General features: G+C 42.6%; 2 protein-coding genes across 4 annotated transcripts; both read right to left on the bottom strand.

Moving 5' to 3' along the window:
• Positions 1-1,019: 1,019 nt before the first annotated feature.
• chd8 (chromodomain helicase DNA binding protein 8) lies at positions 1,020-17,441 on the bottom strand. 3 transcript variants are annotated; one of them, XM_029524568.1, is made up of 38 exons: positions 16,410-17,441; positions 15,985-16,311; positions 15,365-15,478; positions 14,755-15,260; positions 14,524-14,635; positions 13,752-13,958; positions 13,533-13,601; positions 13,380-13,435; positions 13,151-13,268; positions 12,746-12,829; positions 12,430-12,567; positions 11,494-11,615; positions 11,029-11,272; positions 10,771-10,947; positions 10,374-10,517; positions 10,172-10,270; positions 9,323-9,482; positions 8,185-8,395; positions 7,814-8,009; positions 7,514-7,684; positions 6,615-6,905; positions 6,298-6,518; positions 5,935-6,137; positions 5,661-5,817; positions 5,495-5,584; positions 5,307-5,410; positions 5,055-5,178; positions 4,849-4,921; positions 4,471-4,742; positions 4,067-4,299; positions 3,170-3,814; positions 2,981-3,087; positions 2,652-2,870; positions 2,343-2,435; positions 2,098-2,208; positions 1,861-1,962; positions 1,664-1,768; positions 1,020-1,394 (listed from the first exon to the last, which is right to left on the bottom strand). In XM_029524568.1, exons 1-38 carry the CDS (start codon positions 17,439-17,441, stop codon positions 1,020-1,022), a joined length of 7,812 nt encoding a protein of 2,603 aa, XP_029380428.1. The 3 variants fall into 3 exon arrangements, with proteins under 3 accessions (XP_029380428.1, XP_029380429.1, XP_029380430.1); XM_029524569.1 differs by having other exon boundaries at positions 16,437-17,441; XM_029524570.1 differs by having other exon boundaries at positions 2,981-3,084; positions 16,437-17,441.
• Positions 17,442-21,270: 3,829 nt separating this feature from the next.
• cbln12 (cerebellin 12) lies at positions 21,271-22,437 on the bottom strand. The gene is made up of 3 exons (XM_029525401.1): positions 22,156-22,437; positions 21,551-21,670; positions 21,271-21,468 (listed from the first exon to the last, which is right to left on the bottom strand). The coding sequence occupies exons 1-3, from the start codon at positions 22,435-22,437 to the stop codon at positions 21,271-21,273; spliced, it is 600 nt and encodes a 199-aa protein (XP_029381261.1).
• Positions 22,438-24,716: the final 2,279 nt, after the last annotated feature.

Here is a 24,716-nt window from a genome sequence, read left to right as displayed (position 1 = left end):
TGTATTACTATTCTTGAACTATTAAGTACAAGAATAATGTATACGTTATCAAATAAACAGTGCTTGGTAAAGACACCATAGGTCTCACGTATTGTGCATATTGACAACAGTCTGTGCGATCATCAGATGTAATGAGTATTGTTAATGAAACAGTTCAGAAATGGACATAACTGACTTCTGTGTAAACAGTAAACCTCCTTATTGCTTGTTTGGAGAAGTCACAATAACACAAATCACACACAAACTTGCTTTCACTTTAGATTGCTGTTATTCATATCACAGATACAGTCAGTTCATAAAACAAGAATAGTAACTCATTGCTGTCATATTTGAACCATTGTACACAACTGACCAGCTCTACATTGTACATTACAGCCATCCTCCTAGTACTGCTTCAGTAACTAATACGCCACTTCCCCCACCCTTCCCCCGATTTGACCCCCACCCTCCCACAGAGTGAAAACTATAACAGTACATCCACACACTGGATCCCCTTTGAGTTCACAGATTTGCCTGGACACAGAGGATATGACCAGATGAGATGGGGGGGATTGTGGTATCTGGATCCAGGTTCTGTTCAGTACACATGTCCAGTTTCATGTCGCACTAGAGGACCAGCATTGAGGTTCTTAGATAAGAAAAGTATATCTGTACAGCAGGGGCCCCCTTTTGGTCACGGCTGGGAATGTGATGGGAATTTATATGCTTTGAGGAAGATGAGGAGAGTGATGAATTGGGGAAATAAGAAAGCTCAGCTTTTAGCCATTTTGCCAGATGTTATTGAAAGAGGGTAAGTGGAAAAATTAGACAATTCTCAGTGATTAAACGAAAACTGGGTGCAAACCTGCTCCTTTCACGGAAAAAAATAATCCTATATAAAATAAATGACTAAAAGTAGCAACAAAAACACATTCATCCATAATTCGATACATAACATGGTAAAAATAAAACATGAGGAATAGCATGATTCATTGTTGCGAAGGGGACTAAGTCAGATGTGTTTGAGCAGTGGGGCTCAGTCAGTCCTCTGAGCTTGATGAGGAGTCAGAGTCCTTCTGTGCTATGATGACATCGTCCAATAGTGCTTCTTGATCTGAACTATCATAGTCACCTTGGGAAAGGCTGTCACCCCCCTCTATTTTAACATCAAAGTCCGGACTAGTGAGGAAGTGGTGGGTGGTCTCGAGGTCCTCCTCATCCATCATGTAGGCGCCATCTGAGACCAGAGTCTCCTCTTCTACGACATGCAGGTTGGGGTCTTCAGGAACAGGCTCTGGAGTGTGGTGATGGTGATGATGGTGGTGGTGATGATGATGATGGCGACGCCGGCTCTTCTTAGGAATTTCCGAGTGCTCAGTCAGCAGTCGGTCAAAGAGGGTCTCTGGCAGGAAACCCTGTGGAAGAGATTATTATTAAAAACAATAGAAAGAGGTGGTTTGACATCCACTGACAATTTGGTTGCTTCAGTTCCACACACAGTCCATGTTGACGGGTCAGGGAGAAGAACCTTTCAGTACCAAAAATTCTCTTCCAGCAAATCCCAAATACACTATTTCAACCAAACTTCACCACAAAAAGCCTTTTATCAATGCATCAGAGGTGAAACAAGTATCATGTTAACTTTCTTCTCCAAGTGATCACAGTATAAAGTGATTTTACGTACAGAGTTCCTGACAGTTTCAGACCATTCAGGTGCCACAGCATTATCAGGGTTCTCCTCCAGATAGTCCCTCAGATCTTGTAGCATCGGACAGGAAGCTGCTCCAACCTTCAAAGAATGTACAGTTGCATGTTTGAATTTTGGGAGCCATTTACACAAAGCTAAGAAGAATTGTGTACATTTTATCAGTCATGTCTCACCTTTTTTCCAGTCCTCATGTTAATGAGTTTGACCTTTTCACTACCTGTTAGGGCTTTATCTGCCCTCCTCCTTCTCTTCCTTTTACTTCTGTTTACAAGGAGCTAATGAAATGAAAGAAATTATGCAATAAGGCAGAGTTTTGTTACTGACATTTTGTTCTTCTATGGTTTTTCATAATCCAGGCAATATGAACTGAGACTTGATGAGTTTGGTCTCATTCCATGCCATGAGTTTACCTCCAGCATATCTCCCTCCACCTCATAATCTGGATTCTCTTTCAGCCAAATAGGTGGGTCCCTGCGTCGAGGAGTACGCTCCAGTGGATCAAGTCCATCTTGATCCAACAACTAGGACGGACAGAGACAGAGAGAGAGAGAAATGATCTAAACAAGTTTATATGACATAATCCAAAGCAGTTTTGTTTTTGTATCCAACTCCTCCCATACTATAGAGAAACACATGTAACTCTTCCTACATGTACCTCTTGGTCCTTGCGCTTCTTGCGGCTGCTCTCTCCCCCTGAACCATTGGGCATCAAGGCCTGCTTAGAGAAGGTCAGCTTCAGCCCCTCCTCCTTGGAGGGTCACAGAAAGACAGGTCTCCAATTTAGAACTAGACATCACAGCTACACCTTGTGTTTGTTATTGATTTTTTTTTTAATTATTATTAAAAAGGACGAAAGCCAGCTCTCAGATATGCGCAAGTAATGTGATTTAATGGTCAACAAATGCAACAGTGAAGGGTTTTGAACATTGTCGCTTGCCTGTCTCATCTTATAGTATATTCTCACCTTAAGGAGTTTGACGGTGAACTCTCCATCTTCTCCTTCTGCCCCTGGGCCACCAGGCATGTTAGGTTTACGGATCACCCGTGTGTAGGCCATCTCGTCTCCCACAAGTTCTGAGCTTGGATTGAGCTGAGCCTCAGGAATGTACCGCCGCCCTGAGGGCCACTGACCACTCAGCACCAACATACACAAACTGTCCAGGCGGTTGATTAACACACGGTCCTTTGGCAAAGGAAGAGTCCCATGAATAAAGTCATTCATGACAAGAAAATAAAAGATGTCCTTTTAGTCCCACAACAGAAAGCTTTGCAACTAGTTCAAACTCAAATTACCTTCGGCCAGTCAACCCTGAGAGGGTCAGGGGGTGGAAGACCATCCTGAGATGGAGTCATGGAGAGTAAACTATTTTCTTCATCCACGTCACACATCTTCATGCCTGCTAAGAAAAAAAAAAAAGAAAAAGATTATTAAATTGGTTGATTATATTCTTTTATCATTTATCATTTTTTCCACCAACTTACTTCTTTCTCCCTCTTCCTCACTCTCTCCGCTGTCATCACTGCTCCCTGATCGCTCTGAGGATGATGAGCCTGAATCTGAATCAGAATCTGAATCAGACCCTCCCTCTCCCTTCCTTCCTCCCCTGCCCCTGCTCCTCTTGAAGCTCCAGTCCTGCCCTTGCACTTTTCCCTCATGGTGACTCAATGGCATGCTCTGCAGGTCGGTACTTATTTCAGTGCTAAGCAACCGAGTGTCATCATCAGCTCCATCCATTTTTACTCCTAGTAGGTCCTGCTGTGTCTTGGAGTGGATGAGGGGCATTATGGGCAGTACTTGGGGTGGAGGTGGAGGGGGTGGAGCCTGCTGGTTCTGGATGAACTCATCCCTTGCCTGACTGAAAGTGAACTGTGTGTCTGGGAATATGGAGAGCTCTGTGCGGCTGACACCATGCAGAGAAGCAGCCAGCATCAGCTGACGATCATGGTCTGGTATATTCCACCAAGTGGGCAGCTCTGAGCTGGATGGGGCCAAAGGCAATCTCTCCTCCAAGGCAGGGTGGGGCAGGACTCGTTCTCTGAGGCGGCGAAGAAGGCTAATACGGTACAGTGTACGGGAAGCACGCTCCTCAGTGATGGGGGCCACAGTCTGGGAAAGCTCTGATGGGTCTGATAAAGAGACAGATTCAGACACAGAAAACTAAGTTCTTATAATCTCAACATGCTTGACTTTCAAAACACTGCCATTCATTGAATCCTCTTAATCTAAATAATGCGGACTGATATTGGTGTCAAAAGTTGTAGTTTCCAGTAATACAAATATATTGGGAGACCTTCAATTACATGGTGTGAGAGAGTGTGCTTATATCATAACTAAATATTTGACGACCATATCTTGTCAATGTATCATGTAGTTGTTACCTTCAGCACGGCCTGGACGGAGGTGGCAGACCCTCCGGCACATGGCCACAAAAGAGCGAAAGTATCGACTGAGGCTCTCATCAGTTTTCTTATCCAGACGTGCAAAGGTGCGGAAGCGGGTCCAGTCAAACTCTGGTTCTCCACCCTCAAGAACACCTGGTTCCTTTTTTATCTTTTCCACGCCAAAGGTTGATACCACACGGTAGAAGTCACACTCTTCCCTACGTGTCCACCTGGAGAAGGACAAAGAGGGACCTGGGGTTAGGTGGATTTGATCTGAGTGCAACGTGACATTCCTGCTAATAATTCAAAAAAGCTTCACTGGATACTATCTGATGTGAAGTTGACCCCGGTAAATGCATAATAAGCGCAGTCTTTGAAAATGATCAGCCTGAGTAACATACCTCTGCTGGCGCTCCTGTCTTGCAATCTCCTTCAGCTTGCTTGCCTGCTCGCAGCGCCTGCGCCTGCGATCACCCTTCGCCTCTGCTTCAATCTTCAGCTGCTCCTGTCTGTAGCTACGTTGGAAGGCTGTGATAAGGCGCCGCAATCGTGCTGTAAGTAATGAGCTTGAGGGCCAGTCAGCTCCACTACTCTGGCTCAATAAGCTTTCTGTAATCACTGGCCCTGCCTTGTCTTCAACAGAAATCTCATCGTCGACGTTCATGGAGTCAGGCTGGAAGAACAATGTCATATCTATCATCATATATATATACATACACTTTCATTACTACTGTTCAATTTCAAAATGTTCAGTCAAAATAACAGATCGGGATTCATACCTCCTCAAAAAGATCTTTGTGTCTTGTTGCAGGTTTGAATTCTGGGTCCTCTGAGTACTTATCATAATCAGCGCTGCAAAGTCAAAGAGTAATTCTGTACAATGTCTGTATGTTTCATGAAGTTAAATTCAACACCCACAACTATAGCATTTAAAACAAGTTAATTTAGAAAATGAAATTAATGCAAATATATAGTTTTTACTCACTCATCTCCCATCTCAGTGTCGCCAGTGTGCTGCTCAGCATCAATTGCCTTGTCATCAGGGCGACCAGCTCTTTCCAGGAAGCAGAGGCATGGATCAGCACGCATGGTGGTGTACATTTCATAACCTAGGAAGAGGGACACAGTAGAGGTTGACACACAAAAAAGCAGACATGTTCCATATTTAAAGCAACACCACCAGACACATTTATGCTACAGCTCAAAAATGTTATGAACCTCTGAGTAGAGAACCCACCATGTTTGTATACACCCGCAAGTAGTGAGCGGTCAGCTTCAGCATCCCACCATGCTGTAGGTACCTCTTGCTGTTCCATCTCAGGAATCCAAATATCAACATCCCTGAAAAAGCATTCATATTTTGATGTGTTGTTTTAAACTTGGCGTGTGAACTCAGCTTGAAGGACAAAGGGCTGTACTACACACCTGATGTAAGCACCTTTCAGGACAGCTTCTGCATGTTCACCAATCACCTCCTGTTTCAGGTAGTAGAGCATACGCACCCTCAGCAACACTCTGAGGAGAAAAAGAAGATGTTTAGCATGGCTGAGAATAGGTAGACATGGACAAAAGGTGACTGAGTTTCACTGACTTGTTGCATTGGTGTTTCAAGTGTTTGCGGTAGCTATCATCCAGCAGCAGGGTGTCAGGGTTGTACTTGCGGATCCACTCCACCTTCTGAACATCAAACGTGCTCTGGGCCTTAACTCTCTTACCCTTCCTGCCTCTGGGAACAGGAATAGACAGGCCTAGGGGGGAAAGCGAAATTTCATCACATAAGGAAATGTCTGCAGTGCAAGTCTAAGTCTGCAGTATAATATCTAAGTATCAGAAATGAAGCAGGTTTCATTTTTAACTATTCTTACCTGAGTGGTTGAGTAGTGTTGTGGGTTCACGCCCATTTTCGGGTGGTGTGATGAGCTCCCAGATGAAACTCTTGATATTCTCATCTCCCCGGTAGTGGAGCAGACAAAACACCAAGATAACACGGCAAATGGTCTCAACATCGCGTTCACTCAAGCGACGCTTGCATCTAGCGTGAGACAGGATGTCCCTCCAACGACCCCATCTGTAGTTAACAGAGAAAGAAATATTTTGAAAAAATAAATAAATAAATAAATAATTTTATTTATATATATATATATATATATATATGACAAGTGTATAAATTGACAAATTGTTTTACATTTTTATAAGGGACGCAAAAGCTGGAAAACAAGTCTACATACCCATAGACAAGCAGGTGTTTCTCCACCCGGAAACAGTCTGTACGACCATATCCACCTCCACTGTGGCGATCAGAGCGCCGGGAGGAACGAGACTGTCTGGAATTGGCAGGTGGATACTCATCATCGCTGTCCATGTCAGACAGGTCTCCACCTTCGCCTCGTAAACTGGAATACTGGCGAGTCTGCTTGCGTACTCTGGGAGTGTCAATCACGAGGGTGTTCTGTGGAAGGAATAAGTAACTTTTAGTAAATGACTTCAATCAATATTTTAATATTTTAAGATGATCAACACACAATAAATATATACATCATTTTACCTTCCGATTAATCGTGTCCATGTCTATGTCTGCTTTCTTGGCCCACTTCTGCCAGAATTCAGGGTCATCGAGGGCAATGTCGTTACGGTTCTCAGAGGCTACAAAACTGGCCTTGGAGAAGGTGGAGCCCTTTCCCTCACTCTCAATGGTGATGGTGGTAGCCCTTCGCTGAAGGATCTGGTCAATGTCCTCTTCACAAAAGCGACTGCCTTCATCATTCTCATCCATGATGGCTGCATATGCTCCTTTCCTCAGGAGGTCCTCTATTTCTTTCTTGGAGAATTGCTGGATCTATTGAAGATGACATGAAAGGGCATTTACGGCAGGGTTCTAAACTACTTGTACAAGGTATTTCTAAAAAATTCCACACCGCCCATTAAGACCACAATTGTTTTGAGGTTTAATGAAGTGGTCAATGGGACCAATGTCCCATCATGCACACATAAATATAAATACAGCTCATAGCACAATCAAGGTCTGAAAACAAATAAGTAAAGACAATATAGACATTTGGGAGGCGAGGAATACAATTACTTAAGTCATTAAATCTAGAGGCACATCGATGAAATGCTTGAACAAACAAAGCATTATATTACTTGGGTTGGCGTCTATCATAAACACAAACTAACAATGTGAGAAAATAGCCCATAAGAAGTTCTGCCATAACTGCTAAAAAGCTCCTTTGTCTCTATTAACTGTCAAAAATAAACAACCAGACCTGTGTGAAACAGCTGGTTTGGCGAATTGTGGTACAGATTTATTATTAAAGGTGCACATTAAGTATAAATTAGTATTTTTCTGATAGGGGAGCTGCACACCCATGAATGCAGACTTGCATGTTCAACACAGCGAATGTAAGTATTGGGATAGACCCCAGTCATGTTAAGTATTTTTCTTACCCCATTGACATTGCTGTCTTTGTTACCACTCATGCTCTGCAGGACAGCACGGTCCAGCCCAAGCTTCAGACTTGCTTTATCCAGCATCTCCCTCTCATAGGAGTTCCTGGTAATTAGACGGTAGACCTTAACCGCTTTAGACTGGCCAATACGATGACACCTTGCTTGGGCCTTGACACAGAAGAAAAAAATAAGGGCCAGAAAAGAGTCAAACAAAAGCTTTGCACGTTTCTAAACGTACACATTGTTTCTTGTCCTGCCAGTTTCACTAACACCACACAATACAGCACAGTCTTGTACCTGCAGGTCATTTTGAGGGTTCCAGTCAGAGTCAAAAATCACACAGGTGTCAGCAGCAGTGAGGTTAATACCCAGGCCGCCAGCACGGGTACACAGCAGGAAGACAAAGCGGTCAGAGTCAGGCTTGCTAAAGCGATCAATGGCAGCCTGTCTTAAGTTCCCACGTACTCTGCCATCAATTCGCTCATAAAGGTATCTGATTTGGGAGGGGGAACAAAACAAACAAACAAAAAAAAAAAAAACAAAAAACAAAACCATTCACATTAATCATATCAAATAATGCCAGTCTGTATACTTAATTAATCTCATGCACTTCCCCGGTGGCAAATTTAAAAATATGCATTAAATGAAGACCACTTTGACACTCATACCTCTTGTTAATGAGGTAGTCCTCCAGAATGTCTAAACAGCGCACCATCTGGGAGAAGATGAGCACTTTGTGGCCGCCTGCCTTGAGACGAGGCAGCAGCTTGTCCAGTAGCACCAGCTTGCCGGCCGAACGAATCAGGGCCTGCAAATGGAAGTCGGGGGCCAGGGGGTCATACACCTCCCGCAATTCTGCTACGATCTTCTCCTCCGCGCCTGGGGGGAAAAAACACAAAAACAAAAAAAAAAAAAAAAAAGTATTGTAATGCATATTTACTCGTTAGATTCATCCACCTACAGGATCAAACACAAGTTGCATGACAAATGATACATTATTCCTAAATGAGCAATGGCAACATAAAGATTGTGTAAAATGTGATACAAAACTTCTACTAAAACTTTCTAGGTCTTATGACACCCTCACGCCCCCCCAACAAAAGAAAGGGGAAAAAAAAAAAAGAAAAAATATTACAATACTAAATAAATAATAATAGATAAATACTATAGGAAGTTGGGATTGAGCTTTCAACATATGCTCACTACAGTAATCACTTTGTAGGAAACAATGGCTCCTTGTTGTTGTAAAATGAGTGGCAGTCAGTCCAGTGATATTTTATGTTGCCATTTGAATTTTGACATGAATCCAATGTGGACCTTGTAGCTTTGTGATTCAAGTAAATTAAGTCAATCAAAATTATGCACATTGCAACTGATCTCGCAGCAGCTTCCAAGCCTGCAGCTAGTGCAGATTACGCTACTTATTGTGTATAGGCAGTTTAGGGAAACATTCCACCTCTGATTTAACATTAACTCACTCTGCACAGTGACACCTACATTGTACTAAGACTTTTAAAAACAACATAGTAAAAAGAATAATGGCACCATCTGCGGTGCGGTTTTTATCAGCCAACTAGAATGTTGATAATACCAGGAACTGGCTGACAAATGATTTTATGGGCAGTGTGAAACAATCTTGTTGTTATTATTAGAAATGAGCAGATAAGGAAAAAAATGGAGAGCTGTTAATACAAAAAGTTATGTAACTTGTGATCTGCTGTTGTTAATAACAGCCAACATCAACAAGGATATCTACTTAAGCTCAAGATATCCAACAGATACTGAGTTAATAATCAGATGCTATACCGTTGATGAGGTAGGGATGGTTGCAGCACTTGCGTAGCTCCATCATAGTGTTGAGCAGGTTGGGGACATTGCTGTTACTATTTGCCCCTAAACTGAGAAAACTGAAGTTCCGTTCCAGGATGGCTCGGTAGTACTTCTTCTGAATGTCCGTCAACTCAACCTAAAAGAAGATAGTTAAAGTTTGCATTTCACCAGCAATTTAGATGTTATTGTGATTATCATGTATTGATTTATTAATTGCAGGCTGTAGGCACTGACCACCAAAGATTTTTGGGGAAAATTGTATTTAATATCAGAGCAGCGAGCAGTGCTTTCATTCATCAAGTCCTCCTTTCTGCACTCTTACTCTCCACTACACAACTGGTCTGTGACTAGCGCTCCTCTCCATGCATGCTCTGAATAAAAACATGATCATGCACAGGAGGAATAATGATGTTGGCTGGCAAAGCTGCTTGTCACCACTGTCTGCTCATGTAGTTGGATAGCATTAAGTCTTTAACGCTAATACTGAATGTTTGCCTCCTAAATCTATATGAAACTCTGAAAGGCTCATCCTGAGCAGTTCACATTTCACATGTGGTTACTTTTTACTTTTTGTATACTTCAAGGCTTCAACTTGTACTGCTGTGGCCCCTGAAAAATTAAGAGTGGGTTAGGAAGGAATCAGTGGCACAAATGACAGCATGTCGTGAAGAATCCTTTCTAAAAGGTTTTCAGTATTTGGATCTTATTCAGTCCCACGTGTCAAACATTCACAAGCTTAACTAATCCAAACAATACTTGATTGTCATTCCTTGTTTGAAAGACGGAAAAGAGAAATTGTGGAGCTGAGAAACTATTCAAGCTAACCTCGATGATGGTCTCCTGTTTGGGTGCTAAGTTCTTCTCCACATCTTCCTTTAGTCTTCTTAACATCATGGGTTTCAAGATTGCCTGCAGCTTTTGAACCTAAAGGACCAAAACAAAGCATTGGCTCACTGACAGCTGAACATTTTCAGGTAAACATTAAATATAATGGGGGATGGATTTGGTAACATTATAGAATAAATACCTGTTCCTCTGTTTTGAGGTCTCCAAAGTCTCTGAGAAATTCTGTCTCAGAGGGAAACTGAGCAGGTTCCAGGAAATGAAGGAGACTGAAAAGTTCCTCAACAGTGTTCTGGAGAGGTGTGCCAGTCAGCAACACTTTGTGTTCCTGGGAGAGGAAGCATTGAAGTAAAAAAACGGGAAGAATGAAGGGGAAATATGAAGAAAGAGGAAGGAAAACAAAACAGGAAAGGTTAAAATTGAGTCTTAAAAATCTCTCAAGTGAATGTTAATGACATTTTAAATTTCAATGTCTCACTGAAGAACCACATTTAATCATAAGACCGTTGAGCAGTAGCGATCCCGTTATTCTCTGCATGTATGACCAGCGATTACAGCAATGTTTTCTGTGATCAACTCACCAGATCCAACATCTTTAAGCTGTCCAACAGCTTGCAGTTACGATTTTTGAGGCGATGAGCCTCATCAATGATAACACAACGCCAGGATATCTCCCTCAGCTCAGGGCAGTCAGACAAAACCATCTCAAAGGTTGTAATGAGAGCATCAAACTTATATGCACCTGGGATCAAATGCTCCTGTTGACAGAAAATACATTTTCATCAGACAGGTTTCAAATCAGTCAAGTTAAATGACAATAACTGTCATCAAAAACCCACCTTGTCATCCTTGCAGTACATCTCATACTGCTGGATCATTTGTCGGCTGGCCAGGCTGCCATGGTACACAATGGCATTCATGTGGGTCCACGTGGAGAATTCTCTCTCCCAGTTGGTGATGGTGGAAAGAGGAGCAATGACAAGGAAGGGGCCTTGGACCCCAGCAGAATACACTTCTGACAGCAGTGCAATGGACTGGATGGTCTTCCCCAGACCCATCTCATCTGCCAGGATACAGTTCTGCCTAAGAGATAAGTTAAAGGGAATGTTAAAATTGAGGCCTCAGGGAGAAAAATGTTTTTCTAAATGGATGAGTTTTCAACAAAGTACGAATGAAACATTGTCTATTTATGTTGTCTTGATTCTAAAGTTTCTATTCCTACTATTTCAATTAAAGTACCATAGCCCATCCAAAAACTCCAGTTTAATTGTGGCTTTAAACAAGTGGCTGGATGTGATGAATACCTATTGTACCAGTTGAAGAGCAGCCAATTGACTCCTTCTAGCTGGTATTCTCTAAGTGTGTTGCCATTCTTATACTCCCTTGTCTCCTCCAGCTTCTTCCATGAGCCTGCTTGAGGTCGTGCCTGAAGAAAGCAGGGAAGTGGATGAAAAGAACAGAACCAACCAACCAAACAAAAAAAAAGCACCTTTGTCAGTTACCCCACATGAGTTTGTGAGTCAAACTTATCATTATTAACATTTTGAATCCACAGTTCAAGTTGAAAGTTGGAAAGCAGTTGGTCCATTCAGGTCAATGTTGCATAAAGTTGAACCTTTCTCAACCTCTTTGTGTTGCGCCACTCGATGCCTCTTGACTCATGCTGGGCAAAACCAGTATTTCTGTCTAATGTGTGGTGCTAATGGTGTGTTGAGATTGGTTTATCTCTTATGTAGCCATGAGATAATGTATTTCATAAGAAAGGTTTGGCACAATATGAATACAAGTTCACTGAGTGAATGGACATTGCATCTCAGGCGTTTGAGTTTATGAGAGTACCAAGAGTAAATAAGGAATGGTTGTAATGTAATCAATGAATATTCTCTGACCTCCCCAGCTGGGGGCTCTTTGGCCAACACTTCTGCCCCACTGGACGTCCAAAAAAGTGCAAGTTTAAATTAATTTAAACCATAACATGCTTGATAAGGTCATATTTCATTTTATTTCAATGTTCAAGCAACAACTGGACACCTGAATGGCCATGAGTTTATATTCATGAACACATGTTGCACTTCCACTGTGTGCAGCACTCTTTGTGGCTTTGACCCAAGTAGTTTTAGACATGCATGTGTTTGTATACATCAATACATTTCACCTAAACTCATTCTATTGTTTTTCTACTGTTTTTTGTGTCTTCAGCCACCTAAACCCACTGAAACATCTTTTACTGGACTACTCACCGTTCTTTTCAGGCGAGGTTGACGGTTTTGGATTTTGCTGAATTCTTCAACTTTGCCCTCATCCACATCCTCCTTCAGCTCCCAAGTGGCATCTTCATAGGGTAGCGAGCACCACTTCACCAAGTAATAGATAACAGGCTATGGGGAAAACAGCAAAAGCAAATATTTAAATACTGCAAATGTTTTACTTCTTTAAAAAAAAAAAAAAAAAGAAATTTCTGAAAGAAAAAAATGTTCTGCTACATACAAAAGAATGAAAGAACAAAACAACAAATTTCTTTTGTCCAAATATAAAGGTGAAATTATCTTCTCTCACCTCGCCATTATCTTTGTCCACACTGTGGGATACATCTAGGATCCTGTCCACCTCCACATAGTCTGGGTTAAAAGGCTCTTCATCCTGAATTGAACCACATGTTAATAAGGTGTTGACCCACAGTGTGTAACTAAAACCCAGGACTCAAAGACAAAGACATGAAGGAGAATGATGTCCAACATGTGAATGAAACAGTGTCAGCTGATGACTTTCAAGGTAGGACACAAGTTCTATTATCATCATCTTCAATGACCAATCAGTGACACCCTGAACCATCAGCATTTTCCATGTTTCTACAACTGTTAACTAATGACCTTCCTAATTTGCCACCTGTCCATATGTGCAGATTTATAGGTCAAGCAGTTTTACAAAATTTTAAGCGGTTTCAGCAAATGACCTTCTCACCTCCTGGAAGATGTGCCTCATTTGTGCATGTTTGGTCTTGAACCTCTTGATCTTTTGATGGATCCTCTTATCCTTTTCCAACTGCTGTAAACTGGCCCATTCACAGTGTAAGTATGAACTGAGAAGAGGAGAACCAGGTTGTACTCATTTAAATGTCTACTCAAGAAATATAAAAAAAAAAATGTTTAGAGCCATTTCTTAAATGATTCAGTGAGATACAGAAACTTACTAATTCTTGTATTTCACAAAGAATTCCTCAACATTGGTGTACTGGCCGGTGGAAATCTTCAAGACAAGAGCGGGTTTGACAATATGATTTACTAAATATGTAAACGACCAGTGAAGTGTTATGTAACACAATTTAATCATGCATTAAACATACTTCTTTTTTAGTTAATCTCATAGACAGAACTTTGTCTACGATTGCAGCATCTTCTTCACTTGGATTTTCCTGTAAAAATAAAGAGAAAGACAGCAATAAGATGCAAATATAACAAAGATGCAGCAACCTTTACCAGATAATAGCCAACACATTTCAAGTACTCTTCCTTAACTAACTCTTGAGAAAAAAAATAACATTGTGACAACAATCCTAGCTCACCACAAAGAACTGCATGCTGGGCAGTCCATCGCCATCCAGCTCCATTTCCTGTTTTAGCTGTGCTGCTGTCCCACCACTGATAGAGGCAACAGCCGCTGCTGTTGTAGTAACATCTACATCCTCCTGCTCATCCTCGTCATCCGTTATCTTGATATCCAGGTCTTCTGTGTACTTCTTCCTCTTCACCACACGATTGGAGCGCCTCTTCTGGTCCCCCCCGCAAAAAAAAAAAAAATACATAAACATTTTTTTTAACTTGGGTTAAACAGCAATAGACTTGATAGGCTCATATTTTATTTTATTGGAAACTCACAGGGCCATGGACATTAACAATATCACATTCATGATTAAGTGTTACACTTCCACTGTGTACAGCACATTTTTGTGTGTTTTGACATGAGGAGTGTCAAACATACATGTAATTGTATGTCATAATACATTTCACCTGCCTCGCTTGTGACACTATGTTGCCTGTAGAGACATTCTAATGTGCAGCTGATGTCAGAGACTTAACCTAACTATTGACTTATACTCTCACACTGGCAACTGCAAAATTTGTGTTTCAATTTTAAAACCTAACCCAAATCAAAGTTTTGGGACCTCACTTGAAGATAATGGGTGTGCACCTCAATAGCCCTGTAGGAGTACTTCTTTAGTGTGATATTTCAATTATTACAACAGATGCAGTCACTATGCTCTACTTGCTGTCATGTTTACAACAGTTAATTATTTAAGGGAAATGGTTGGCATTTGCCCATGTAGGTGTGCGTACCATAATCATGTCATCCTCCAATGCAGCAGGTGAGGCAGGGCTCAACTCCCCATCAGAGTGGTCCGAGGATGCATTTCTTTTTCTTTTCTTTGCCCCCACTAGAGTAATAGTGCTGCAGGTGCCGAAAAGAAAGAGATAAAAATTGTTTTCATAAGGTTACATTTCCAAAGATACAGTCAGATTTGATAAAGATGCCCTCCATCTCCCACTCATCACATACACATCACTTACTTTGTCTTAGTCTTGCTTTTGCTCTTGTTCCCAGTTCCAGGTATAACTGTTCCTCCAGCCAACCCAGCTGTTCCCCCAGGTGTCTTAACTTTGCTCTTTTTGTCAGCTGAGCCTGCAGTTTTGGCCGTTGTTCCCCCTGAGACAGGACTTTTCTTCTTACTGCCTCCTCCACTAGTCTTTTTCTTGGCAGAAGACACCACAGTTATAGTCCCCCCTATTTCAGGTGAGGTCTGGGTTGCCGGAAGCTCATCCTGGTTCAAAACTCTTGGCAGGTTCTTCTCACCCCGTGCTTTGGCCCGAGCTATAGCTTCAGCCACAATGCGGTTGGCCTTCTCTTGCTTACAGAGGATCTCTACTCGTCGAACAGAGGCAGGCTCACCAGGGGCCTTTGTGATACGGATGGCCTGGGACGGAGTAGTGGTGGTAGTAGTGGAGGGCCCTGCAGGAGACGTATTGATGACCTTCACAACAGAGACTGTGCCGCCACCCGAGGATGCTGCACTGGTCTGAGAAAAAGAGGGTTTTATGAAAACATTTTCCCAAATTATAGAAAACGTGTGACACACTCCCAGTGTGCAGAAAATAGGAAAAGGTCTAATTTTAATTCTACCTGTGGCTGAAGAAGCATTTTGAGTGGCACTGCAACTCTATGTCCTCCTTGGCCCTGTGAGATCTGCAAAACTTGTGGGCTGCCAGCATTTCCTCCTCCTGAAACCAGCTGGTACTATGTGGATAAGAAGGGAGACAAATCACTTTCTCTTCTGGAAATAATTAAACACATATATTACCAAAACCAAAAAGTCAGATGAATCATAGCAGTTGTCTGTGGTCATGGATGGATTCTGTACTGTGGGGTTCAGAGTGGAGGAAGGGCACTTTGGCCAGAGTCCCCCCCCATCAGCTTCCTTTCCATATAAATAAGATGGGTTAGGGTTAGATCAAACGAAAGTACAGCTAAGATGTACATCAATTATTAACTGGTTTGGTAATTTTTTAAATTTATTGTGATGTAGAATATTACCAACACGGCAAATGTGACAACACTGTTTAATATAAAAGCCCCTTTTTCAAGAACAACATGTCACAATTCAGAACAGGGTTTTTTTTTTTGTTTTTTTTTTTTTTAGAACTGACAATCAGGGAATATTTAAAACCTTGATTTCATGTACTATATATGACAGGATTAACACATTTTGGAAGCTTTCAAACTCTTCACCACTCATTGCTCACCTTAACTCCTCCTTGTTGGTTGGGCTGCTGCTGTACCTGAAGTTGAATTGTGAGGACTTTGGGCTGCCCTCCAGCTTGACCAGCAGCCCGAGCCTGCGTCAGGGCAGCTAGTTGGCTTCCCTGGAGCACCAGTTTACCTCCAGGGAGCTGACCCAGCACTAGTCTAGCTGGGGCTTGGGACTGCTGTTGTTGCCCCCCTTGGGCTGTTTGAACCTGCTGAACCTGTGTGACCTGCTGCTGGGCTGTGACAGCCTGACCTGTTGGCGTGGCAGAGCCTGCCTGGGAAGGCTGCTGAAGAACCAGAGTGATCCGTTTTGCTTCACCACCCTAGAAACAAATCGTGAAAATGGGGCTGGTTTAAAATCATAAAAGGACTGACCTAACTATACAGAATGTGAAACATAGCCACAACCCTGACAACGAACCATAAACCCAGTAGACATGCTGCTTACCTGTGTTTGGGCCTGCATGGCTGGCTGGAGCTGCACCTGGCCTTGAGCCTGAACTTGGATCTGAGCTGTCTGCCCTTGTGGTTGGACTTGAATCTGGGCAGCCTGGGTCTGGGGCTGGACTTGAACTTGAGTCTGGCCTTGAGCAATTTGTGCTTGGGCTGGGATCTGCACCTGAACCGGTTGGCCTGGCGTCTGCTGTACCTGCTGGGGCATGGAAGTGAGCAGCACTTGTTTCACTGGCCCATTAGGAGACTGCAGCAGTCTCTGTACCCCTGCACCCACCTTAACTTGAGCTTGGCCATGACTTGCCTGATTTAAGACTGTCCCTCCTTGCAGTATGGACATTCCAGGTTTGAGAGGCGTGCCAGACAACACACGAATAACCTTTCCACTGGTCTGACCAGTGGCTCCTGAAACAGTCTGCAGCACCTGGGCTTGACCCTGTGGTCCTTTAAGAATGACAATTTTTCCACCGGCCTGCTGTGTGATCGCAGCTAACTGCTGGGGAGTGAGCTGGTGAGTTATCTGCGTGAGCTGCGGTGTCGTGGCTGTGGTGGTGGCCACGGAGCTGGAAACAGTCAGAGGTGAGCTCAGCAGGACAGTGCTACTTGAGGACCCGCTGGTTTGGCTGACGATGGGTATTGTAGCCTGGGCCTGGATCTGAGGTACATTATCAACGGAGGCAGGAGCAGGCGTCTGGGTCATGGTGGGAGCTGCAGCTATGGAAACAGTCTGAGCAGTTGCCACTGGCATTGGCTGCTGTGTGGGGACTTGAACAGGGGAAGGGTCAGGGATGGCGGGGGCTGCTACAGGAACACAGAGGCCTGTGCTGACTGTGAGTTCAGGAGTAGACTCCGGCTCGGCCGGTGGGTCCACCTGGCCCAATGCCAGCTTGAGGGCCTCCTCCACAGGGTCAGTGGAACTCTGAGAGAAGGAATCTTCCGGAAGGGCATCAAGGTTAAACAAGGGTGTGTCCTCAAAGAGGTCCATAATGGGATCTGCCATCTTGCCCACTCCACACAGGGAGACGGGCACAATTTTAAAAGACTCCGAGATGAAAACTAAATAGTTGCTGACCAATTCTTCTCAACTTTTATGTAAACAGCTGTAAAAAGAGGGGAGACACTGATGTCAAAGAAGCCCAATTTCACGTCATTAAATAAACGAACGCTTTACTCTTTATAGCAAAAGCCCACCCAGTTACAGTCCAGAACACAATTACTGAGGTTCAGCACAAGAAACACTGTGGTTAGTAATGGGATGTTAAAGAGTAACAAACAATAACATTGAGCACCTAGAAGTTTGGGAGTGTGACCCAACACAATGAAAGGCAATCCTGTAACATCAGGTCCATGTTCTCCTCTCAAATCTTGATTATATCTATATTTGCATTATTTGATGTAATTAAATAACGCAGAATCATTCAGTGATGAGTTTGGCTCCAAATCTACAGCAAGAGCACGCAAAGTTTTGTTTTTCATAGTAATTCTTCACATAAATATACGCCTATATATCTTCTTGACTCGCCTCAAGTTTACCAACGTGAGTGGTACAAGTATTACAACTAATTTGTCTAACAGCTATGAAGTTTAAAAATACTTTATCAGGCGCGTAACGTAATAGGAGGAAAAAAAAAACAATGTTTTCGTATGTCACATCGAACACATGGTCACGGACAGAAGAGGTTTTTGATGTGATATCAAACGTTTTCAATCACTTCAAAATGAAGCAGGTGCTTTCTTTATCCACAAATAAAGTTAAACTACTCAGGAAAGATTCAGTGAATGGAAATAATGTAGTGAGACGAGGAGGGTACTGATGCTGGAGAGGTAGGATGCTTTCCCCTCCGGTCGTATTGCAGTCTTTCTCACAAAACCGTCGGTTAGCATTAGCTTGTATCGCGACCAAGATGTGCTCTCTTACAAAAGCCTGTGTGGCACCGAAAACACACTCCGGCTCTTCAGCACGGTCTTTTGTGTGCTTGGACCCGCCAGTTCGCTTCTCTGCCATTTACTACCAACCATTCAGTCTACCGGACCCCTTCAATCTCATCAACAAACCGGACCAAACCAAAGCAACGTGCCACAATAACCATTGCCCGTCAACGTTCAGACACGGGTTAGGCCGCAATAGTGTTTCGGTTGGCCTGCGTCAATTTTTTGGCAAAAATACCTGAAAATAACCCCCCTAACGACTGCCCTAACTCTCGCCGTAATTATTTCGGGGTGCTAAATTTACCTTTGCATCGACACACATGGCTTTCTCCGTCTCACAACACTGTACGATTACAGGAAACGGCCAGGGAAGAGCAGGAACTAACATTCTTGCCAGAGAAAGCGTAGAATGCGTCCCCCTCGGATCCCATTAAATTGTGATTGGTCAGGTTTTCCCAAAACCGGCAGCATACGCTAATCTCATTGGCTGGGGTGGCCATCCGTCCGATGCAAAGCAGCGCCTGGGCGGGATGAGAGCCGCAGTTCGGTTGAGAGAACAATAAATGCGGCCTAGCTGGGATCATTTGACTGACTGATCTCCTGCATCGCTCTTTTTACAGCCGCTGATGCTCCCGGCAGACAGCACAGGCCCGCCACAGCTGACTGGAAAAAAAATAGACGGTGCTTCAACCATCTCACACACTTTAACAGACAACACAGCGCAACAGGCCTGCTTGTCACTGACACACCATCAGTTTTTACTGCGTTTTATTATACTGGACTCCGATCAGGGATCAATTGATACATATAAATGAAGAGATGTCTGGTTATCTTATTTTGCCACTTTATAGAAATACACAGCGAAAATGTGTGATCAAATTACGGATTTGTGTTGATTATTATCAAATTTAGAAACATTCATAACAGCTTCTTTTTCAGGTATCACTGTGAGGACTCCACTGCGCTCTTGACCGATTGTAATTGGAAAGTGTGGCGCCCTCTAGCGCTCCAACATTGAAACACAATTTTAATTTGAACATGGCAGGCCTAAAGCCCTGACCCTCCACCGCTGTTGGCTACCTCTATCCACTTCTTTTTACCTGCCCTCAGGGTTGTTGTGTGGCAATCCGATTTAACACAAATTCATTTAGGAATAGGCACCATGAAAGAAAACTGAAACAATGAATGCCTCACAACTGGACTTGCATACAGGCCTTTGAGATATGGCAATAAATCCCATGTAAGGGCATTTAACAGGTTACATGATAAAGTGTTTTAGTGCTGCAAATTCAAAAACAAGATTAATTATTATTACGTAATTGATTCATCCATTCATCTTCAATCGCTTATCCATTTCTGGGTCACGGGGTGCTGGAGCCAATACCAGCTCAGGGTGGGCAAGGGTGAGGTACACTCTGGACAGATCGCCAGTCCATCAGAGGGCCAACACAGAGACAGACAGACAAACAACCACTCACATTCACACTCAGACCTACAGACAATTTATAGTCACCAATTAACCCAAGCATGATGTCTTTGGACAGTGGGAGGAAACAGGAGTACCTGGAGGAAACCCACGCAGGCACAGGGAGAACATGCAAACTCCACACAGACAGGCCCCAGGCCGGGAACCAAACCCACAACCTTCTTATTGTGAGGCATACAAGGTAGGTCTGCATCATTATACTCCTAAAAGCATACCGTATGTCCACATGCATACATGCAATATTAATGTGGCCTTAGTCAGTGGATTAATATAACACTGTCATGGTTATCCATGTTTAGAAATACCTGCTGCTTCATCCTATAAATCCTGTAAATAATGCTCGAGTGTGTATGGATGTGAGCGGGAGACATACAGAGATTATAGAGAGAGAGAGAGAGAGGGAGAAGTGGTGGTCATGAACCAGTGAAGCGTAAGTGACTACATGTGACAGCACCCCACACTTTATCCATGGCGGTCCTGTAGAGATGAGCCTGCCTGCTCGCCAAAGCTTCCATCTGTCTGTGGCCCTGCGAGGAGTATCTGCTATTCACCACCCTTTTACGCTCTGCCCCATGCTGCTCTGCTTGGTCCACGCCAACGCTAACTCTGCTGGTGAGAGCTATATTTACAAACAGCTGCCGTGGCACTGGGTAGAGTACAATGAGAGGGGGGAGCAAAACTGTTTTGCCTGAGAATATTTAACTTTCGCACCTCCAGTATTGTCCTTTATTAACCAAGTTATTTTTGCAAGTTGATCAAGCAGTGATTCATAAAATAAAGTCATTGTGACAATGTCTGACAGTGCATTCACTCTAGTAAACTCACTGAGTAATATTTTCAGTCAACTTTATTATTTTGATATTTCTCCTCAATATAAATTTCTGTGTAAATAAACATTTGCTGCAGGCATATAGAGGAGCATTAATCATAAGACACAGCAGAATAAACGGTACATTGGCAACTTGGAAGTTTGTAAGCTTGATGGGTTGGATGTGGATTGCAGCAGTTTTTCATTTTAGAAAAAAACAAAACAGATGCTTTCACCTATAGACTTTGCACAGGAGTCCACATTTCACATGGATATTTTATAATTTTGTCACAATTAAAATATATTTTAAGTAAACTCATCAACTATTTATACACACAAACAGAGCAAAACTAAAATCACAAATTTCAACAAAGTTCTGCTTCCCACTATTTCATTGAAAAAATCTTAATTTGAACTTTTCTGTGAATTTTGCATAAAACACATTTATTTCATGCGCTTTATAATTTAATTTAAAACCTTTTTTTCTATTTTACTTCTTTTCCTCTCACATTTCACTCTGCTTCATCGTTAGGCCATTCTTGTTCCTACTTTTTCAATTTACCTCCTATAATCCACACACTTCAACCTGCTCTCCAACCACCTTCCTCACAAGGGGAAGACCAGAAACCCAGAAAAGGTGGAATACTTCCAGCCTCCCATCAGGTTGCCTCTCTCCAGTCTGAGATAGGCCTTATCCCCTTTCTCCATAATCACCAGGCCAGCATTGGTGGCAGCTTCTCTGGTCACATCTTGGTCCCCAGCGAAAGCGGAAATCATGGGCCAGCCGTTCACCATCAGGCTAACCTAAAGAAGACAATATAAAGGACTTACAGAGTGCATGTTGATGCACTAAATGATAACTATAGGAGTCACAGACAAGCTGTACCTGGATAGTTTGTCTATTGTAGGCCTTTACAACATGGAAGTTGAAGCTGTATACACCTCTTCTCGGTGCCAGGAAGACACTGCTCTCTTGGTCAAAATGAGTACCGACATTCACCAGAATCTGAACCAAGAGACATTTGACATGAAACATGTTACAAGGTATGGCACACGGGAGAAGAAGCTCGTTCGAGACTTAACGAAAGAGAGTGAACATCTCCCAAACTCCAGAGTCATATTTTTGGATATTCATTTCCAAAACACATGGAGAACATATAACATCATCCAACAGTTTTGTGACCAAAAGGATCCACTGTGAGCCCAAAACATCAGTGTTTCCTTCACTAGCATTTTTATCACTGCCAGAACTCTAATCATATATGCATCTTACTGACAGAAAACCTTGTTCTTAAAAATAATTACAAAAGCTGAGAGAAAGATTTATTATTATGAAAATATTTGTTCTGTTAAAAAGTTCAGGATATAAAACTAAACTGGTGCATTTCACACTATTTTATATATTTTGAAATTAAGCTTCTATTTTGTGGGCTTTTTATGCACAATAGCAAACGGTAACTTAGGGTGTCACTTGAGCAGTCACACACTCACATTATCAAAATAGATGATCATGGTGCGGTTGCTCATGTCCGTGGGCTCGTGGTTGGTCTGGCGACTGGCGGAGAAGGCCACCCGACCGGAGCCGGAGCGTACAGACATGCCCAGGGCATTTCCAGCCGGCTCAGATGAAGGAGTAGAGTCACACACTACCAAGCATTTACCCTCAAGAATTATGGGCTCTGTGTCATTCTGGCCCCTGGACCCCATTGGCCCCCACAACAGGAGAACAACAAGAAATACTGGGAGGTCAAGATGGACTGACCTGGGGTGCATGACTGATCCTAGGCTGTTTAGCTGACTATCTCCGATGAACTCTGCTTTAAAGAAGTGTCACTTTGAACAATGAGGTGTAAATAAACATGCTATGATGAAAGAAATTGTCCTTTTGGGAATCCAAACCTCTCCTAGAGTGCAGAGTTGGTCAGATTAAAAGAGAAAGAAAATATATGTTCTATTTTAAACCTCTACGCAGTTCTTAATTGTACCATCTGTGCTAAAGTAGCAATCAAACAGGCAAATGTGTCCCAAAACCGAATAACATTTAAATGAAACTCAAAATGGTCAATTGACCACAGCTGTCAGTCAAACCTCTTTTTTTTTTTTTCTGGTTTTCCTGTCTGCCCCTACAAATCCCAAATCTCTTTGGTGCCCTGCGTGGTGTGTCAGGAGGGGGCAGAATGACAGTCAGAAAAAAATTCTCCTGATATTTTCAAGATGAATCCTCAGCAGAAAATAAGACAAGAGGGCAGATGAGAAGCAGCTTGGGACTGGAAGAAAAGATCTGAAGAGATAAAGTACAGCAAAGTGAGTGAGGATCTGCGCTCTGCCTTGACATGGTGGCGAAGAGGAGGTAAACGATGCTGGGGGTGTGAGGTAGAAAAACTGATGAGGTAAGATTCTGGAGAGGTGACAGGGGAAGGATGTAGGACCCAGAAGGGAGTGAGAAAGAGAGAGGGAGTAGGGAAACAACTCCACTGAGTGACCATCTGTCTTTTACACGTACCTCAGTCCCTCCCTCCCTCCCTCCATCCCAGCGCTGTTCCTTATGCATTCCCTCACACAACGCACATGCTCTTTTTTTTTTTAATCATGTCCACTTTTTTCACACTTACAAATAAACTCATTATTAACGTTGCTGTTTATTTCCTCTTCAAGCTCATTACATTGTCTTAACTCATAGAAATGTAACATTATTGGAAAGCAGATTCACTTTTGCCCTAAACTGGTGCAATTCAGCTACACATGAATACCAATATTTTATACTTGACCTAAAGAGAAGAGTGGAAAAATTATCTGGCAGCAACCTTACACAAGTGTACTGACATGACCTGACTTCTGTTTGCTCTAGTGTTGTAAGTAAATGAAAAATAGAGATGATCACCTGTTTCCATCTGAACAATCTTGTATTCCATATCAGTCAAAAATAGTCCCAGTTGGATTACTGTAATTTGGTCAAAAATCCTTGTCTTCTTGCTTCTCTATCACATTATTTCACAGTACGGCAGTCAGTCTGAGCGTATCCAAGACAGAGTATGCTCTAATCCCCCCCCCACCCCCTCTCTCTTTCTCTCTCTCTCTCTCAGCCACCCGCCTTTCCGTCTGCTTATTTCTCACCCTGTATGTTTCATCCGCCCACTCACCTTTACAGTGGAATAAAGAAAATGGGCTGATAATTGGATATCTTAGACACTTCAAAGAGTACAACCACTGAGTGAGTGGCAGTAGTTTCCCCTTTTCCCTCTAATATCCAATCAAATCAGTAATTCCTTCTTTTCACTTCATCAACCTGAGTTAAAAGGATCAAGGTTGCTTGTGTACCTTCATGTGATTGAAAGTATCTACGCCATCTCGGCTCTGTAGGTGTGTAACTCTTTTATGAGACTCCATAGCAGATGTATAACTGCTAACTCAAAAAAGCCAGACAAAATGTAAACAATTTTATCACCCATTTATGGGGGTAGACTATCAGAAATATTCTTGATACATCGCAATTATACAGCACCGTAAAGCAGAGCCTCCACAAAAAGACCATGAACCTGAATTAAAATCCTTCTCAAGCAGATTCAGCATAAGCCTGAACACCGTGGACTTTGTTGTTCTAGTGCTGTATTAGGTTGCATCCGTGTTAGCTTCTTCTCTCTAATAAAGGTGTTAAAGGAGTGTATTTTCAGTAGTCAGTCACTTTCGTGTTTGAATCCCTGTAGAATGAAAAGCATACAATCATCTTGCAGTTTCACTGTGAAAATCAATTTCTGGTGTTTTTCAAATGAGTCTGGTATACTCTTGTCAAAATCTTCTCATGTTCCACCATCAACAGTCTGTTCGCAGTGTTTCGTTTGGGAAATCATTTCCGTGTTGCTATCACCTGATCGCAGTTTTCACTGGTGTACTTTTGCAAGACAAGCACTGCTAAAAAGTCCCACTTGGCAAAAGCTCCAGCACATTGTTGCGTGGTTCCAAATGTGGAAAATGAATCAACACAGTTGTTTTGGAGAGGCTTTTATCTAAGTCAAATCAGCACAGTTGCCAACAGTTATTCTCACCTTTCTCTT

Source organism: Echeneis naucrates, chromosome 17 (genome assembly GCF_900963305.1).
Source record: "Echeneis naucrates chromosome 17, fEcheNa1.1, whole genome shotgun sequence".
In the NCBI taxonomy this organism is placed as follows: Eukaryota; Metazoa; Chordata; class Actinopteri; order Carangiformes; family Echeneidae; genus Echeneis; species Echeneis naucrates.
Note: the sequence above shows the minus strand (reverse complement) of the source record. Positions and strands in the feature narration are given on the sequence as shown.

Excerpts from the sequence above, each read along its gene's own strand:
- chd8 (XM_029524568.1), bottom strand. The coding sequence starts at position 17,441 with ATGGCAGATCCCATTATGGACCTCTTTGAGGACACACCCTTGTTTAAC. Across the intron at positions 15,261-15,364 it reads AAATGCTTCTTCAGCCACAG|ACCAGTGCAGCATCCTCGGG; the intron begins GTAGAATTAAAA and ends TCTTTTTCTCAG. Across the intron at positions 11,616-12,429 it reads AACCTCGCCTGAAAAGAACG|GCACGACCTCAAGCAGGCTC; the intron begins GTGAGTAGTCCA and ends TGCTTTCTTCAG.
- cbln12 (XM_029525401.1), bottom strand. The coding sequence starts at position 22,437 with ATGCACCCCAGGTCAGTCCATCTTGACCTCCCAGTATTTCTTGTTGTT. Across the intron at positions 21,671-22,155 it reads TGATCATCTATTTTGATAAT|ATTCTGGTGAATGTCGGTAC; the intron begins GTGAGTGTGTGA and ends CTCTTGGTTCAG. Across the intron at positions 21,469-21,550 it reads ACAATAGACAAACTATCCAG|GTTAGCCTGATGGTGAACGG; the intron begins GTACAGCTTGTC and ends TGTCTTCTTTAG.